This window comes from Belonocnema kinseyi, chromosome 8, assembly GCF_010883055.1.
Source record: "Belonocnema kinseyi isolate 2016_QV_RU_SX_M_011 chromosome 8, B_treatae_v1, whole genome shotgun sequence".
NCBI classification, from domain to species: domain Eukaryota; kingdom Metazoa; phylum Arthropoda; class Insecta; order Hymenoptera; family Cynipidae; genus Belonocnema; species Belonocnema kinseyi.
Window position 1 is genome coordinate 19,598,629 of NC_046664.1, and position 17,365 is coordinate 19,615,993.

The 17,365-nt window shown below is 26.6% G+C and overlaps 1 protein-coding gene across 14 annotated transcripts in view; it reads left to right on the forward strand.

The window, feature by feature from the left end:
• Positions 1 to 17,365, forward strand: part of LOC117177967 (calcium/calmodulin-dependent protein kinase type II alpha chain) — a 590,749-nt gene that overhangs the window by 389,127 nt on the left and 184,257 nt on the right. For 8 of the 14 annotated variants that reach the window (XM_033369108.1, XM_033369109.1, XM_033369113.1 and 5 more), the window contains exon 3: positions 14,188 to 14,262. In XM_033369108.1, the coding sequence (XP_033224999.1) occupies positions 14,188 to 14,262 (75 nt within the window). The remainder of the gene's footprint in view (positions 1 to 14,187; positions 14,263 to 17,365) is intronic. The other 6 variants (XM_033369110.1, XM_033369120.1, XM_033369112.1 and 3 more) reach the window with 1 other exon arrangement.

The window sequence follows — 17,365 nt, forward strand, 5'->3', positions numbered from 1 at the left end:
CCGATAAAAAAAATACGTGTCTCTTATTTTTCGATGTATTACAACATATTGCAGTTTCATCAAAATCGGTGAGGGACACCTGGGATAGTTTCCTTGTAAGTATTTCACTGTTTGAAAACAAAACACAATGGTTTTCCAGAATGTAATACATTTTTTTAACCGGAAATATAAATTTAAAAAAAATTTATTTTTAACCAAAAAGAAGATGGATTTTAAACTAAATGCATGAATTTTTTACTAAAAAGTTCAGTTTATATTATAATTACAACAAATAACAAAATAAAATGAATTTTCTGCTATAAAGTTAATTTTTCAACCCGCATATAAATTTTTAACAGAAAAATTAATTTTCAACAAAATGGTTGAATTTTCAATACAAAAATATGAATTCTTAACGAATACGATTCATTTCCTTACCAACAAGAAAAATATTCAACTAAAAAAGGTAAATTTTGAATCAAAAACGAAATGATAAAAATTTCAGTTAAAAGAAAATATTTTCTACGAAAAGAATTAATTTCCTACAATATAGTTTAATTTTTTCAACTTAAAAATACAAATTTTCAACAAAAAGTTAATTTTTTACTGAATAGTTGAATTTTCAACAACAAAATACATGAATGTCCAAATATATTTACAAGAAAAAAAATTAATTTTCTGCAATACAGTTCATTTTTCCACAAGAGAAAATAAAATTTCTAAAATGCATTTGATTTTTCAACCTAAAAATATGAACTTTAATAGAAAATCATTTTTCAACAAACTGTAACATTTTTAGCAAATAGATACATTTTATATAAACCCATTGAAATTTCAAGCCATAACACGAATTTTCCACAAAACAGTTTTATTATATAATATTAATTTGTATTGTGTAAAAATTTATAAAACAAATAAACTTTATATATAATATTTCCACCTGGGTATTGAGTGAAAATTTTACAATTATTAATTTATCAAACTCATTTTCTCACAAAATTTATATAGTTTCGTATTTTATGGCTTTCAGCCAAGTTTCATTCAAAACGGTTAAGAATTGCTTCTTCAATGCAATAAAAGTTAAAAATCCGCATTTCTTTCCAGCAAATATATTTGCTGTAAATTTTTTTGTAATTAGCTGCAATCGTGATAAATTTGAGAATTTTGTTCTCTTAAATTTGTATTATAAAATTTTTTTAATAATCATTATGAATATTGAATTCTAGATCCGAGTCATGTAATAAAAGGGGATTGAATCGATTTTTTTAGTAAGATGAAAGAATTTCTCTTTAAATTGCACAAACGTTCCTTTAGTTCACATGCACCTCAGTGCTTTCTCATTGTCAGAAATACAAAGTTATATTCTTTTTTTAGCCTTATTTTTCTACGTGACAAAGGCAGAGTCGCTGAATTTATAATTCAATATTACTGAATTTCAAAGGGTGACATTTACTGAAACAACAAAGCAATATGGAGAGGAACTACTTTTTGAAAAATTTCCTTTCTTTGTTGACGATTTCTCTATAAGTTTAAAAATGCAACCTACTTTATCAAAAATAATAATTTTGATGTTAATTTTAAAAATAAATATTAAAAAAATATTTATTCTGGACCATGCTGTCAAAAAAATTACTGTCAAAATTATGAATACATTCACGTTGTCAAAAACCTTAAAGTCAAAAATAAATATAATCTATTTTGTTGAAAATAAGTTTGTTTTTTGAAAATTAAATTTTTTTCCAGTGGAAATTAAACAAGTTTGTTAAAAATACACGTTTTTGGTTGAATTAAACTGTTTTTTTCTTCGAAATTACCATATCTACTGTTTTTTATTAAAAATTAACATGTTTTTAGTTAAAATATCAAATTTAATTATTGTTCATTTAAAATTCAACTACTTAGTTAAACATTGTACTAATAAAAAAAATTTGAATCTAATCCTAAGTATTAAATATTTAAGTACTTTGTTTAAAGTTATTTTTAAAAATTTATTTTCAGAAGTGAACATTAAAAAATTTGGTTAAAAAGCTGCTGTTTTTGTTGAATTCAGCAGGATTTTGTATTAGAAATCAACGTCTTGTTTCGTTCAGACATCAAGTTTAATATTTTCTTTTTCAAAATTCAACTGTTTCAGCAAAAAAAATCAAAGACCTTTTTGGAATTTGTGCTACTTTGTAAAGAATAGTTTCATTGGTTAATTGGTTAAACATTCAATTATTTTGTTAAAAATGATTTTGTGGTTTTTGAAAATTTATTTTTAGAGCGAAAAAAAAACGAACAAAAATTTCAACTGAAATAATAAATTTTCAATCAAAATAATGAAATTTCAACAATGTAGTTTAATTTTCAACCAAGGAGTTGAATTTTCGACATAAAAAGATACATTTTTAACGAAATATGTAATAGTTGATATTACGACGGAAAAAAGTTTGTATTTAATATAAAGGCAGTTTGATTTAACCATAAAATAACAATTTTCAACAAAATATTTGAATCTTTAACCCAAAAAGACGAATTTTCTACCAAAAAGGGGAATTTTTAACCAAAATTATATATTTTAAACCAAATAGTTACATTTTCTACTGAATTGTTGAACTTTCAACAAAAAAGTTAAATTTTTTAACAAAGAAAATAATTTTAATTGAAAACAGATTCATTTTGAATCAGACAGTGGTTTTTTTAAACAAAAAATTTTACTTTCTACAGAAAGAGATGAATTTTAAACTAAAAAAAAAATTCTCAAAAATGATAAAAGAATCAAATCACATTCTTGAATTTTCAAGACGGGAGAAGGGATTTTTAATAAAATAGTTTAATATTCAACCAAGAAATATGACCTTCTAACAAAAATGGTTAAATTTTCAACAAATTCATTCAATTTGAAACCATATAATACAATTTTTGACAAAACAAAAAAAGAATTATTAACCAACAATTTAATAGTAAATTGTTTTACCAAAAAAGTTAGGTTTTATTAATTTGGTTTGAATTTATGTGCATAAACGAGAAATAGAGGGGCAAAGACATTGAAGCTTGCGATAAATACACTCGATTTTAGTTCCCTCGTTTTCGGCTTTCATAGAACTGCTGGCGTTCGCAGTTTCTCGGAGGAGTTGGACGAGAGCGGTTGCGACAGTTGTCTTGGAAGGGCCGCAGTCCGTGAGTACTCAGTCAAGTATATTGCGCAATAGAATGCATTCCGATTGTAAACGGTTCAGGCGACACTGAATGTTTTACGTTTTGATCTCCCTGAATTCAGTCCATGGCTATTTGAAGGCTACCGCCCACACTGGACTGAAAGTGAGAGTTTGGTGTAAATAGGAATTTCAATCATTCATAGATTAAAGCATGAAATTTGAATTAAATATTGAAGTTTATTTTTAAGACATTTAAAATGTTAGCTTAGAAAACTAGAAATTTTGTGACGCTATTTACACCATTTTTCATCTCTGAAGTTAGTCCGAGGCCGGTACATTTTTTCCCTTTCGTGACTTGAGCTTGTATCACAAATGAGTAGCAGTAGTTAATCTGATTCAACTTTTTAACATTCTACTTTAATAACTTAGAATGTGCATTGTACAAAGGACATGAAAAGTACTAGAAAGGTTAAAAATTACTTTTTTCCATTAGTCACGCTGTCCAATAATTATAGGAGCAAAGAAAAAAAATATTTTGCATTGTGGGTATTATTATAGTGGATATGAGGGAGTAATGACTGTTTCGAGTTCCGTTCTTAGTGATTGCTCCAAGACATGCACGATGAAGGGAGATTAATCATTTCTAATTATTTGTAATTTTAAATGCGCGTTTATTAATCTGCAAATAAATCGCGAACTTCTCAGGAAATAGAAAAGTTAAAAGGTGAAACATGACACGTAACACTTAAAAATAATTTTAATATTATTTAGGTTACAGTTGTTGTGTGCTGGATGACCATATTTTTCTGTACACTGGTAATGATCTTCAAGCCTGAAGATAATTGAGAAAGTTTTTGTAAAAAGAGGCCATTTACAAACTGCGTTACACTATTTTGAAAACCTTTTTTAACCCTTTCTATCTTCGTCACAAGTCAACGCACCCCCCCCCCCCCCCCCCCCCCCCCCCCCCCCCCCCCCCCCCCAACTAACTGGGGCTTACTCCGAATTTGTAATATTTTTAGAAAAAAAATATGTGCGCTGCTATTCTTTTTTGTCTTATGAAATTTTTTAATAAAAACTTAATACTCAATTTTTGTATTTTATATTGTCAGTTACCTAAAATCTTAAAATTGGAAAGCAAAGATAATACTTTTTTATAATTGATGCAAAATATGTGAACATTAAATTTAAATTGTTCAAAATTTAACAATTTATTTTTCGCTTCATCATACTTAATAAAATAATCGATTTCCGATCAAAAAAGCTAAGATGACACATTAGCATTCAAAGGAAGATGAATATTTTTCGTAATTTATATTTTGATTAAAAGTACAAATTAGCGACAACAAAAATTAACATTAAATAACAAAAAATTATTCAGAATTGTAAATAAGACTTCTTTGAGATTGTAAAAGTTTTAAAAGATTTCAATAGATTTGAAATATTTTATTGTACTGAATGAAAATAATTTTCATTTTTATGAATGATCGTTATAAATAATCCTGATTAACAAATGCATTCATTTGGCATTTTTTAACCTAGAACAATTTTCTTTTTAGTAAACTCTCATCTTGTCTTCTCTGAAAAATATAATTAGCATAGAAAATGTGGACATTTGAAAACAATTGTCATGGTTATGAGCAATTGTTATCAAAATATTTACTTATATCGTATTCTTAACAAGAAACAGTTTTTTGTGATATCTTTTATTTTCTTCTTATAAGTGATATTGTCATACAAGAGAATAATATTAAATAACAATTTTTATTGCTATCAACAGATTTAGTTGTGTCGAATTTTTGAACATAGAACATTTCTATTTTATCATATTGAACATTCATTTCTTTAATGATAATTCGACTCCTTTGGTAGAAAATAATTTTTTTGTATGAAAAAATATATTTTCAGAATGCAAATTTAAATGTTTTATAATAAATTCGCCTCTTCGGTTATAAATGTGTCTCTTTCGTTAGAAATTTCATTTTTGTTTATAAAAGTTTAACTCTTAGGTAGAATTTTGTTTTTCATTGGATATTGAACTATTTTGTTGAAAATTTCTCTTTCTTTTACGCAATATCAATTATAACATTTTTTATTCCAAACTATTGCCTTTTAGTTCAAAGTTTAATAACTTTGTTATAAATATATTCCACATAAATTATTCCACAGAAAAAAAACAATATTTTATGTTATAAAATACAAGATAAGTGCATTTTTTGACAACAATTGTTTATAAAATATGAATTCTTGTATAAATGAATTGTTCTTCATAACAAACATTGTTTATAACAATATAAATTATTTTTGTAAAGCAATAGATAAGTTTCTATGGTCAAAATGTACTTCAAGTCAATTTGTTTATAATATTTATTTATAACAACGTCGATTGGTCTCTTTGAGTTTTTTCTCAGAATTAATTATTACGTTTACGTAATTCAACGATGAGGACACTATAAATATTATAATAAAACATCTAAAATCTAGAAAATATCAGTTTCATTCATTTATTTGTTTATAATAATTAATAAAATGAAGTAATTTGATTTTTAATCAAAATTTTCCTTTTGGAGGGCGTATTTACTAATTCTACTTATTTTGAAGAAAAAAATGAATAAGCATAGGAAGGCAGATAGTAAAATTATTAAAAAGAATGTTTTTTTAATGATAATCAAATAAAAAAATTAATGTTTAAGAAGTAAATAAATTTAGTATAAATTTACGTTTAGCAGAGCTGAAATGAGGAGGCATGCTGAACTTTAGCTTTTGATACATTCGTGACGTTTCTAACTTGCAAATTGCAAGATAAGCAGACATTTGCTAATTACTAAGCAGCCCTTTGACTAAGAATAAAGACTTAGTTGAGTAGTAAGCTAATTAACAAACATTTAAAACTTTAATTATTACTTGGAGTACTCTTTCTGAAATTGGGTTCAAGTTTCAGACTTCCAGTCTGAATATTTTTTTTCTTTATACAAAAAAAAAGTAATGAACTTTCCAATAACATTTTTTAGGCATGTTCTCCTTTAGATTTACAAAAACTAAAAAATACAAACGCGGGATTTTTTTTGCTTAAATACATTTTTGAAATTAAATTATAAAATTGGTATTACTACACAATTCCCGAAACCCGAGATTTTCCCATTTAAAACTCGATTTAAATTTCAAAAGTCCAGAGACACCAATTAATGTTGATAAATTAAAAAAAAGGAATCTCTTTTTGCAAAAAATGAACGAATTTGGGGAGAGTTGATCACCAAGAAATGAAAGTCAAATGCATTTTCGTTAAAAAATTCCTATGTCGTTCATAAGCATTAAGATAATAATAAATTATTTAAGTTTGTAGATCCTATGTTAAATCTAATTTTTTTTTGTAAAAAATAACCCATTTTCTGTAAAAAAAATATTAACCTTACATTTTTTTAATTGCATATCTTCCTTGAATTCTATACCGATTTCTGGTCATAAACCAAAAATGATACCAGAATATTGTATTATTTTTTTAGTTGTATTTTTTAGTTAAGTTTAGCCACTTTTTTAGTTACAAAATTTTTGGAAACTAAAAAAAACAAGAAGCCAACGACCAAATTTTTTATTCAATAAAAATTAAAAATAAAAAAGGTGAGAAAAAAAATAAAGAAGGGAATTTGGAGGTTGATTTCTTTTCCTATTCTTTTTTTTATTCTATTTTATTTTTAAACTTTAATAAGAAAATTAAAGGTTTATTGTTAAAATTTTATCTTTGGATTCTTGTTTTTTTTGTTTTTCTAGAAATTTCTCAGTTAAATTTGACTGTTGGACGTTAAATAAAAATTTAATTTTGTATTAATTTTGAATTTAACGTTTGGAATTTTCATGTTTTTTTAAATACCGATTACCTGTAAAAAACTTTTAACTTAATATGAAATTGGCAAAAAATTATAAGCCATTAAAATCTAATAATAATCTTTGAAATCTAATAGTTTTTTATCTAAAGTAACACTAAGGAAACCGAAAAATTGTTCAGAATTGCAAATCTTCTTGGACATCGAATCATTTTAAACTTATTTTTTCATTTTATTTTATTTTTTAACTTAAATGAAGAAATTTCAGAAGTGTGTTTTCAAATTTTATTGCTGGATTCTTGTTTTTTCTAAATTTCTAAGAATGTTTTAGTTAAATTTGAATAACGGACGATAAATAAAAATTTAATATTTAATTTTGTATGAATTTCATTTCTTAAAGTTTCATTGATTTTGTTTCAAATTATCGATTTTCTTTGTTTAAAATGTATGAACCTTGAAAATCTTCTGATTCTTTTAGGATCGATTTCCGGTAAAAAAAAAACGTTAACAAAATCGACAAAAATAGATTGTTGAAGAAATGTCTATCTTTGAAATCTTATTTTTAAAATGAATATATATTCATTTCCGGCTCGAAACGCTAATGTAACATAAAATTGTTAAAAATTGCGAATCGATGATGATTTCTATTTTAAAAGGCTTATCTGTTTTATTCATATTTTAAATAATTTTAAAGCCAATTTTAGAGTTTGAATTTAACCGTGCTAGAGTATCATTTATTAAATTCACAAATTAAACCGACTGTATGTATTTTTTTATATAAACAAATTTCCATAAACATTTGTTAAATATAATTATAGAGAACCTTTTGAGGAATAAAATTAGCTTTTTTTAATTAAACTGGATTGAAAATTACGAATTTTTCGTAAAATGTTAATAAAAACACAAATATGAAAATGATTACATTTAAATAAAGATTTAGAACCTCCAATGATTACATTTTTACAATTTTAAAATTAAAATTCAAAAGAAAGTTAATTTAAAAGACAAGTAATTTAACCGTAAATTAGTTAAAAATATGTTTATATTAAAAGGAAATTAATTTAAAAGAAAGTGGCTTTAATTGAAGCATTATTTCTCTTCTGTTTTTTAGTTAAGCTCCATTGGGAATTTAATTTAAGTCTCAAGATATCGATATGGTCGGTCACGTAATGGCAAATTGATTCCATTGCTCGACTTTGGCCAAGCCATAAATGACGGAACTTCTTAAAGTTTTTTTCCTCTTTGCTTGTTAAAGTACAGATTTTTGCATATACAATAAGCGAGTGAATATTTAAAGTTTTTTTTTTAAATTTTTCTTTGATCGGACTTTTGCAAAGCGTTCTTCAATAATCAAAAAGTTTAGAAACTTAATTAAAAAAACTCTCTTCGTTTAACTCGAGAGGTAAAAAAATCTGGCAATCTTTTTGACTTTTTGGTTATCCGTGACTAAAAATCTGAGATATCCAAAGTAATTCAGTATAATCTGACCTAATCCACTTGTACTTCATGTAAATCGGAGTAATCCACTAGTAATCCACGTATTAATCCGTTGTAATCCATATGAATCCACGTATAGTAAGTCAATTTGGAGTTTTTCACGTAATCCACTTTTAATCCATCTACGATCCGCCGTAATCCACTTATAATTTAGATTAACATGGAGTAATCCACTTGTGATCAGGATTAATCCACTTACAATCCAGTTACAATCTGGCTTAATCCACGTGTAATCCACAGTAATCCTCTTGTAATCCACGCTATGTCACTTGTTATCCGGGTAAATCTACTTAAGATCGATTCGACTAGAGGTAATTGATTTAATCCACTTGTAATCCAGTTACAATCCGCTTTAATCCACGTGTCATTTGTAGTAATCCACTCGTAATCCAGAGCAATACAATTATAATTGAAATTAAGCTACTTATAATCCGAAGTAATCCACTTGCAATCCACTTTTAATAAGCGGAAATCCACTTGTAATCCGCCAAAAAGAAATTTAATACATATAATTGAGAGTTATGTATGTAACTTACTTACAATACAGTTACAATCCGTGGTAATCCACTTTCAATCTATTTATAAACCTTCATAATCTACCTGTAATCCGAAATAATCCACTTGCAATCCGAAAAAAAAATTTACGTATGATCCAGTCAATTGGGAGTAATTCATTTAATCCACTTGAAATCCAGTTAAAATCCACAGTAATCCTTTTTTAATCGGTGGCAATATACTTTGAATCGAAATAATTCGAAGTAAGTCAATTACATTTAATCCACGGTAATCCACTAGTAATCCAGTTAAATCGAAGTAATTTAACTATTCCAAATAACTTACTTGTAATCCATGGTAATTCAGGTAATTCGCAAAAAGTTACATAGTTACATAATCCTAATAGTTTTAAACTATTTTGTTAATTAAAAAAAAATTATTTTTAATAACCAAAAATCGAAGTTTTATATTTTTGGTTTAATTTATTAAAAAAGCATGTGTTTTGTCTAAACTTCTTCTTTTTCAGTAAAAAATTATTATTCCTAGTTAAAAATTGATCTGGTTAGTTGGAAATTCAACTATTTCGTGAAAAGTTGACCGTTTTTGTAGCAAAATTCAACTGTTTTTTTAAAGCATTTTTCTTTGTTTGGAAAATATAACTGTTCTGATAAACAATTGGTCTTCTTATGTGGTAAATTAAAGCATTTTAGTAGAAAATTCATTTCCCTGGTTAAAAAATTGTTTTTTTAAAAACCAATTTTTTATCTAAGAATTTACCTATTCAATTTTCAGTCTAAAATTTGCCTTTATAGTCGAAAATTTATCTAAAAAATTAAGTATTTTATTTTTGCTGTAGAATTGGTTTTTCTGAAACCGATATTTAAGCATCTTGTTGAAATTTCGTTTTTTTGTAAAATATTAATCTTCTTACTTAAAAATTCATTTTTTTATTGTTCAAGATTGAGATATTTTTATGAAAAATCAAAATTTTGGTTGAAAATTTGTTTTTTTTTTTATTGTTCAAATTTTTATTGAACGTAAACCATAAATATTCCACCTATAATTGTAAATTTATCTTTCTTATGTTAAAATTCAACTATTTGATTGAAAATTCATAAGAATTAGTCTTTTTTGGTCATTTTTTTTGTTACAGATTGATTTTTTAACTGAACATTTTACTATTTAACTTTACCTAAAAATTAAATTTTTTTAGTTGAAAACTACAATTTTTTAATCGAAATTCCGTTTTTTTATGATAGAAAATTAGGTTACTTACTAGAAACTTCATCTTTTTGGTTGAAGACTTATCTATTTTGCTACAAGTTTTTGTATTTTGTTAAAAATTTATCGTTTTTTTGTGAAAATTAATCTTCTTGCTGAAATTTTTATGTTTTTAAAATGGAACAATTTTGGTGAGTGATTTAACTTATTTTTTTTTAATCTTTTGTTATTCGGAATGAAAGTGCATTTTATTTATTCAAAACGTAACTATTCTCTTTTTGATTGTAAATTTATCTTTTTTATATGAAAATTCAACTATTTTGTTAAAAAATTATTTTTTTGGTTGGAGTTGCATCATTTTAGTGAAAGTTCCACTATTGAATTTAACAATTTTGTTTAAAAGTTTCATTTATGGTGGAAAAATCAACTATTTAATGAAAATTTGTCTTCTTTAGTTGTCTTTAACTGTATGTGATACAAAATTTTCATTTATTTTGGTTGAAATATCAAATACTGCATTTTAGTTGAAAATTCATTTTTTTTTTGAAAATTTAAATACTTTGTTGAAAGATTGTTTTGGTTTAACTCAAATTTTTTAACTGAAAATTGGACTATTTTACTGTTTGTGCAAAATTAATCTTTTTTAGTTGAAAATTTATGTTATTTGATAAAACTATTTTTTTTCGATAGAAAAGTAATTTTTTAGGGTTGGAAATTTTGCTGAAAATTCAATAATTTTGTTCAAAAGTATCCTTTTTGTTTGTATACTCAAACATTTAATCAAAATTCTTCTATTTACATTTTTCGTCGGAAATTCCACTCTTTTGGTTCGAAATTAATCTTTGTAGAAAATTCAACAATATTGTTCAAAAAAATCATTTTTTTCTTTGAAAATTGATTTTCAACTGAAAATTTAATTATATTTCATCCAACCATTATCTAAAAAAAAATTTTTTTATTTTATTTAGATATTTAAAAGATGTTAAATTTAATCAATTATTTTCCGCTTCAATCTTCTCGCATCCGGATTTTTTGTGACTAAAACGAAAAAATAATTAATTTATCTTTTTTTAAATTTGTGTCATCATTGTCTTATTTTATGTTTTCTACAGAATTTTTTACCCAAAGACAATGTCTTTAAGAAGGAAACATGTAGCAAGCTTAAAAACAATGTGATGTCATTTGCGTAATGTCACCCACTTAAAAAAACACTTAAGCTTTCTGTAGGTAAATACTCGTTTGTGTTAACTTCTTGTGATTTCTGTTTTCAAAGATATACTCTCCTCCTGTTTTTCTTTAAATTTTAAATATTGTATTATAACTTTATTATTTTTTTTTGTAATTTATGAATGTCACTAAGAAAACTGAACTTCCACTACACTACGATAAACAACCGTATGACGACTACACTGGCCTCGGCGACCGCACGACCAACAATGCTTGCGGAAACCGCACGGTTACCATTGTTGTAGGCAACCGAACGGTTACCATTGCTGTGGGCAACCGCATAACCATACATGTTGTTAGCAACCGCATGGTCACTAAAGTGGTCGGCAACCGCACGGCCATTAAAGATGTCTGCTACCGCACGGCTATCACACCCTTCGCGCTCTAAAAGCTTTGAACACTCTCATGCAAGCAATTATGTATAAAAGTCTGCATAGATTGTTAAAATAATTCTTACTAGTCCTGCCGAGCATTTCCTCTTTGAACAAAAAGCATTTTTGCTTTTCATAAATTCAAAATTGATTCTGTATTGAACAATTTGATGCCCTGCAATTCTACGTTTAGTTGATTTCAAGGGAGGCCAATAGCTATAGAAATCGGTTCAAGATAAAGTTGAATGGAGCAGAGAAGATGAGAAAGGTATAAAATTCTTTATTGGAATCATATCCATTTTTGAGAGATTCTGCTCGAGATCAAGTGGAAAAGATGTCGATGATTCACTGAAATCAGTTTTCTGCTTTATAAAGAAAACTTACTGGAACAAAAAACAGACTTCATAATCTTTTCCCGATTCCCCCTTTTCCCTTTTTTTTAAATTATCTTTTTTATCCTGTTTTTCAAGAAACTTTTCTGCCTGTCTAACTTGAGCTTTAATTTTATTTAAATAATGCAAATTTATTAACTATATTTTAGCTAGGGCTCTAAAACCCTGTCCTCAGTTACATTCCAAGTTAACATTAATAAAAATGCATTATTTGAATAAAATAAAAGGTCAAATTGTTCCAGATAAACGTACCCATATATATTTTGAGCCATTTTACACAATTTAAACGTTAATTAAATATCAATTTTTTTAAATCGATCTTTTTTGGTAGAAAACTTATCTTTTTTTTCAAAATAAACCTTTTTGTTGTAAATTCAACTGTCTTCTACAAAATTTATCTTTTTGGTGCTGGTTGAAGATATCACTATTTTGGTAAATATTTAATTATTTGAAGAGATCTATATTATCTTCGGGGATGGTAATAACCTTATTAGGTGAAGATACTAATCACATTGCGTGAAACAAAAATGTACACTGTCGATCTAAGATACCCCTCAAATTCAGATTTTTTCGCTTTTGTAACCATTTTAAAAATTGAATTTTATCTGGGTAAAAATATCCCTCTTACTTGCTCCGCTGGGAATCGAACCCAGGTCTACTGATTGCCGGTCGGGTGCTCTTTTTTCGAACTCTTCAGTAGCTTAGTTGTAAGAGCATCTCGCCGGCAATCAATAGACCTGGGTTCGATTCCCAGCGCAGCTAAAAAGAGGAATCTTTTCTTGCAGATAAAAATCAATTTAATTATTTTGTTGAGAATTTAACTATTTAGTTAAAATCTCATATTTCTGGTCAAAAATTAAATTATTTTGATAAACATACATATTCTTAATAAAAAATTTGTCCAACTGGATAGAAAGTTCATCTTTTGTAGTAAATAAACTTTTTTTAACATTTAAATGCTAGCTGCTTTTTTTGACTAAGATATGCAACTATTTTGTTGAAAATTTGTTTAGAGTTCATAATTAAAGTTTAAAAAAAACTTTGCCTTTCAATCTTAAAAAATCAGCACTCTTATTGAAAACTCATCTTTTTGCTTAAAGATTCATCTCTTCGGTTATCAAATTTAAATGCTTGGTTGAAAATTCCTTTTTTTAAATTAAAATCATTTCTTTCAACTGAAAATTCAACTAATCGAATTGTTAAAAATTTGTCTTTTTTGCTCAAATTCGAATCTTTTTTGGCTGAAAATTTAAGAATTGAAGACTCCTTTCTTTTGTTGTTAAAAAGGAAATATTTTCCCAGAAATTTGATCTTTTTATTTAAAAATTCTACTCTTTGCCAACAATAAATATATTTTTATGATTAAACTATTTTGTGGAAAATTCTTTACTGTTCTTCGAATTTTATTGTTTTTTTTATATTTTTATTTAAAAGTCAAATCGTTTGGTTGAAAATTTAACTATTTTGTTGACATTTAAAAAAAAAATTTAACTGAAAATTCAACTTTCATTTGTTTCGAAATTAATTGTTTTTGTTTTAAAATTCAACTATTTGATTGAAATTGTTTTTTAATATTTATTACTTTGGTCACAAATTCAACTTCTTTGTTAAAAAGAAGTTTTTAGGTAGAACATTTATTTTTTTAACTGGACATTCAAAACACGGGTTAAAAATTCGTCTTCTTTTGTTGAATTTAATTACTTTTGATTCAAAATTAAATTTGGTGTGATTGTTTATTATGTCTTAATGTCATTATTTTTTTAATCAATTATTTATTATGTATTGATTTTTCAAGTAAAAGTCAAATTGTTTTATTCCATTATTTTTGTGAGAATTCAATCCATTTCTCCTCTTTTGAGATAATTTTGGGCTGTGAAGTATGAAGAAAAAAAACTAAAGGTGTCAGAAAATGAGTATTTTGATATCGATATTTTTCAGGAACGAATAACTTTAAAATTTGCAAGTTAAAAGTGTATTTTGTCATTCTTAAAATTTTTAATAAAAATTTTGAAAATTGAAATTGAACAATTATGTCTTTTTTTTGCAGATTTTCAAAAACTCGAAAGGGAAGCTCGAATATGTAGGAAACTTCAGCATCCAAATATTGGTAAGTGCTCTCTCGGTAAGAATGTTTTTGATTCTACTTAAAAAATTTTTTTTAATAGATTGATTTAGAAAAATATTTGTTTGTCCCAACCAAATTTCGTAGTTTTTTTAACGAAATCTATTGGTAGATAGAGTTTTTGAATGATTTGACTAAAGAATTTGTTTGGGTCCATGAAATATTTTAATGAATCAACCAAAATTTGTTTGATTCAACTAAATTTGCATGTACATCCAAAAAATTTAGGGTGGCCCTTGGACCGGGAAACCGGAAATTTTTCGAAATTAGAAAAACCCGTGGATTGACAACCTTTTTTTTGAAAACTAATTCTTTAATGTTGTTGGAAAGGATTAAACAATTAAAATTTAATAGCGTTTGAATTTTAATACTTTAGATAAAATCTGTTGAACTTGACAAACTGTAAATATAAACTAATTAATTTTTTTTAAATTAAACTGCAGTCCGATTGAATCTATTTACAAACTTTAAATAATTTCAAATTAATAGATTTACAGTCAAACGCTTTTATTCAATTTCAAATTCCACTAAAATATGGTTTTAGTCTAGAGTATTAAATTTTGAATCCATTTAATTTGATTTAATTTAATTCGAAAATAAACAATATGTAACTAAACTGTTTGAAATAGAAACTCATTAATCATACAAATTTCAGAATGCTAAATTTAAACTTCATTCAAATCTTTTTGAAAGTTCTAATTGAACTGTTGAATTTTAATGTATAAATAGCAACTGAACAATTATTAATATTTGAAAAAGGGAACAAAGTGGGAGGAAGTCTTTATTTTTATTTTTGTTGTCTTTAACATTTTAAGTGAATTGAAGGGAAGAATTTTTTACAAAAATTTTTTTTCAATTAGAACAGGGAATTTTTTTTCGAATTGCAAGTGGAAATTTTTTTGTCACAACATTTTTATTTAGTTGTTAGGGAGGAAGTTTTCTTTTTTGAATTTTTCTGAATTGGAAAAGAAATTTTATTTTTTTATTATTTTAATTTGAGTTAATTTTACCTTTAAATATTTTTTGAATTAGAAGAATTTTTTCTGAATTGGCAGAGGCCTATTTTCAATTTCTAAAAATGTTTTGGGTAGACGGGGCTGAAGTAGATACTTTTAACATTTAAATAAAATGGATGGACTTTTTAAATTTCATTTCATACTTAATTGGAAGAGGGAAGTTTTTATTTTTAATATTTTGATTAACATAAATTGAAAGGGAGGGAAGGTTTTAATTTCAAGTTAAAATTTGAACTTTGTACTATTGGCATTTTATTTTTAATTTTTCAAGTATCAAAAGCTTTCATTTTATACATGTAAATTATTGAGAACTTGAGTAAACCTTTTCTGGATTAAAAATTGTTCAGATTCAATTTTAGAAGTTTAAAATTCAAAAAAGTTTTTCTTTGTGTGCTTTAATTTGCAGTATAGCTTTGATTTCTTCAATTGAAAAAAATTATGTTTTAAGAGTTAAAATGTTTTAATTTCAATATAGTAAACAAATTTCGTGAACCGCGGAAAAACTGGATATTGTTTTCCTGAATTAAAAAGGCCACCCTATAGATAAAAGTCTAATTTAAAAAATGCAAACTGAATAAAGACAGCTAATTTGTTGACATTTAAAAAAGGGTCTTTTCCCTTTTTGTGTATAATTTTTGAAATTCCGTACCATTTTTTTTTCAAATTGTTTACAATTTTAAATAGCGAATAAAACATTCCTCTTAATCAGGGAACCCAGATAGTCACAATTTATAAAATCCTATCGTAAAAGCCAAATCTTGTATTTATTTTTGTTGAATTAAAAAAAAATTTCTTTTTCTGATCCTCGGTAATGTGATAATTTTTGCCGAGGCTCATAATTCTTTTTTTTCATCCCTCGTGAAATGTTTCTCCTCTCTGCTTTCAGAGTTTCACACGAAGGTCGTAAATGAATGCATGTGAAACAAAATGCGATTATTAAAGTTAGGAGACCAGACCGTACGGATTTCAAAGAACGAAATGAGAGAAGAGAGCTTCTCGTGTTTTGTCCCAGAAAACTTTTACATGTCGCGGAAGCTGGAATTACAACATCGTCATATTGATGTGGGCACTATGCCATAATTTAGTGCTTATTTAGTGCTAATTTATGCTGCAGAAAAAAAATTTTGTGCCTGGTAATTTTGGCCAAAAACATGTAGTAATGCCAGCTTCAGCTGAAGCCACAACTCCGGTATGCGAAATTCAGAAACTATTAATGGTATCAAATTATCCTTTGCGCAGGAATTTAGTGCTAATTAAGTGATCTGGATTTATGCCTTGCAAAAAATACGGGCGCTTTTTTTTTACCAAAAACGTGTAGTAATGCTGGCTTCAGGTGACTCTGGTATGCGAAATTCGGAAACTATTAGTGGTATCAAGATCTGCTTTGCGCAAAAATTTAGTGCTAATTAAGTGCTAATATATTCTGCAAAAAACTAAATTTTGTGCCTGGTAATTTTGATCAAAAACATGTAGTAATGCTAGCTTCAGGTGACTCTGGTATGCGAAACTCGGAAACTATTAGTGGTATCAAGATCAGATTTGCGCAGGAATTTAGTGCTAATTAAGTGCTCTGGATTTATGCCTTGCAAAAAATCCGGGCACTCATTTTTTTTACCAAAAACGTGTGGTAATTCTGGCTTGAGGTGACGGGTGTTGTAAAATTCGGAAATTCCTGCGCAAAGCAGATCTTGATATCACTAATAGTTTCCGAGTTTCACAACAACCAGTCACCTGAAGCCAGCATTACCACACGTTTTTGGTAAAAAAAAGTGCCCGGATTTTTTGCAAGGCATAAATCCAGAACACTTAATCAGCACTAAATTCCTGCGTAAAGCAGATCTTGATATCACTAATAGTTTCCGAGTTTCACAACATCAGAGTCACCTGAAGCTAGAATTACTACATGTTTTTGATCAAAATTATCGGGCACAAAATTTAGTTTTTGCAGAATATATTAGCACTTAATTAGCACTAAATTTCGGCGAAAAGCAGATCTTGATATCCCTAATAGTTTCCGAGTTTCGCATACCAGAGTCACCTGAAGCCAGCATTACCACACGTTTTTAGTAAAACTAAAAGTGCCCGGA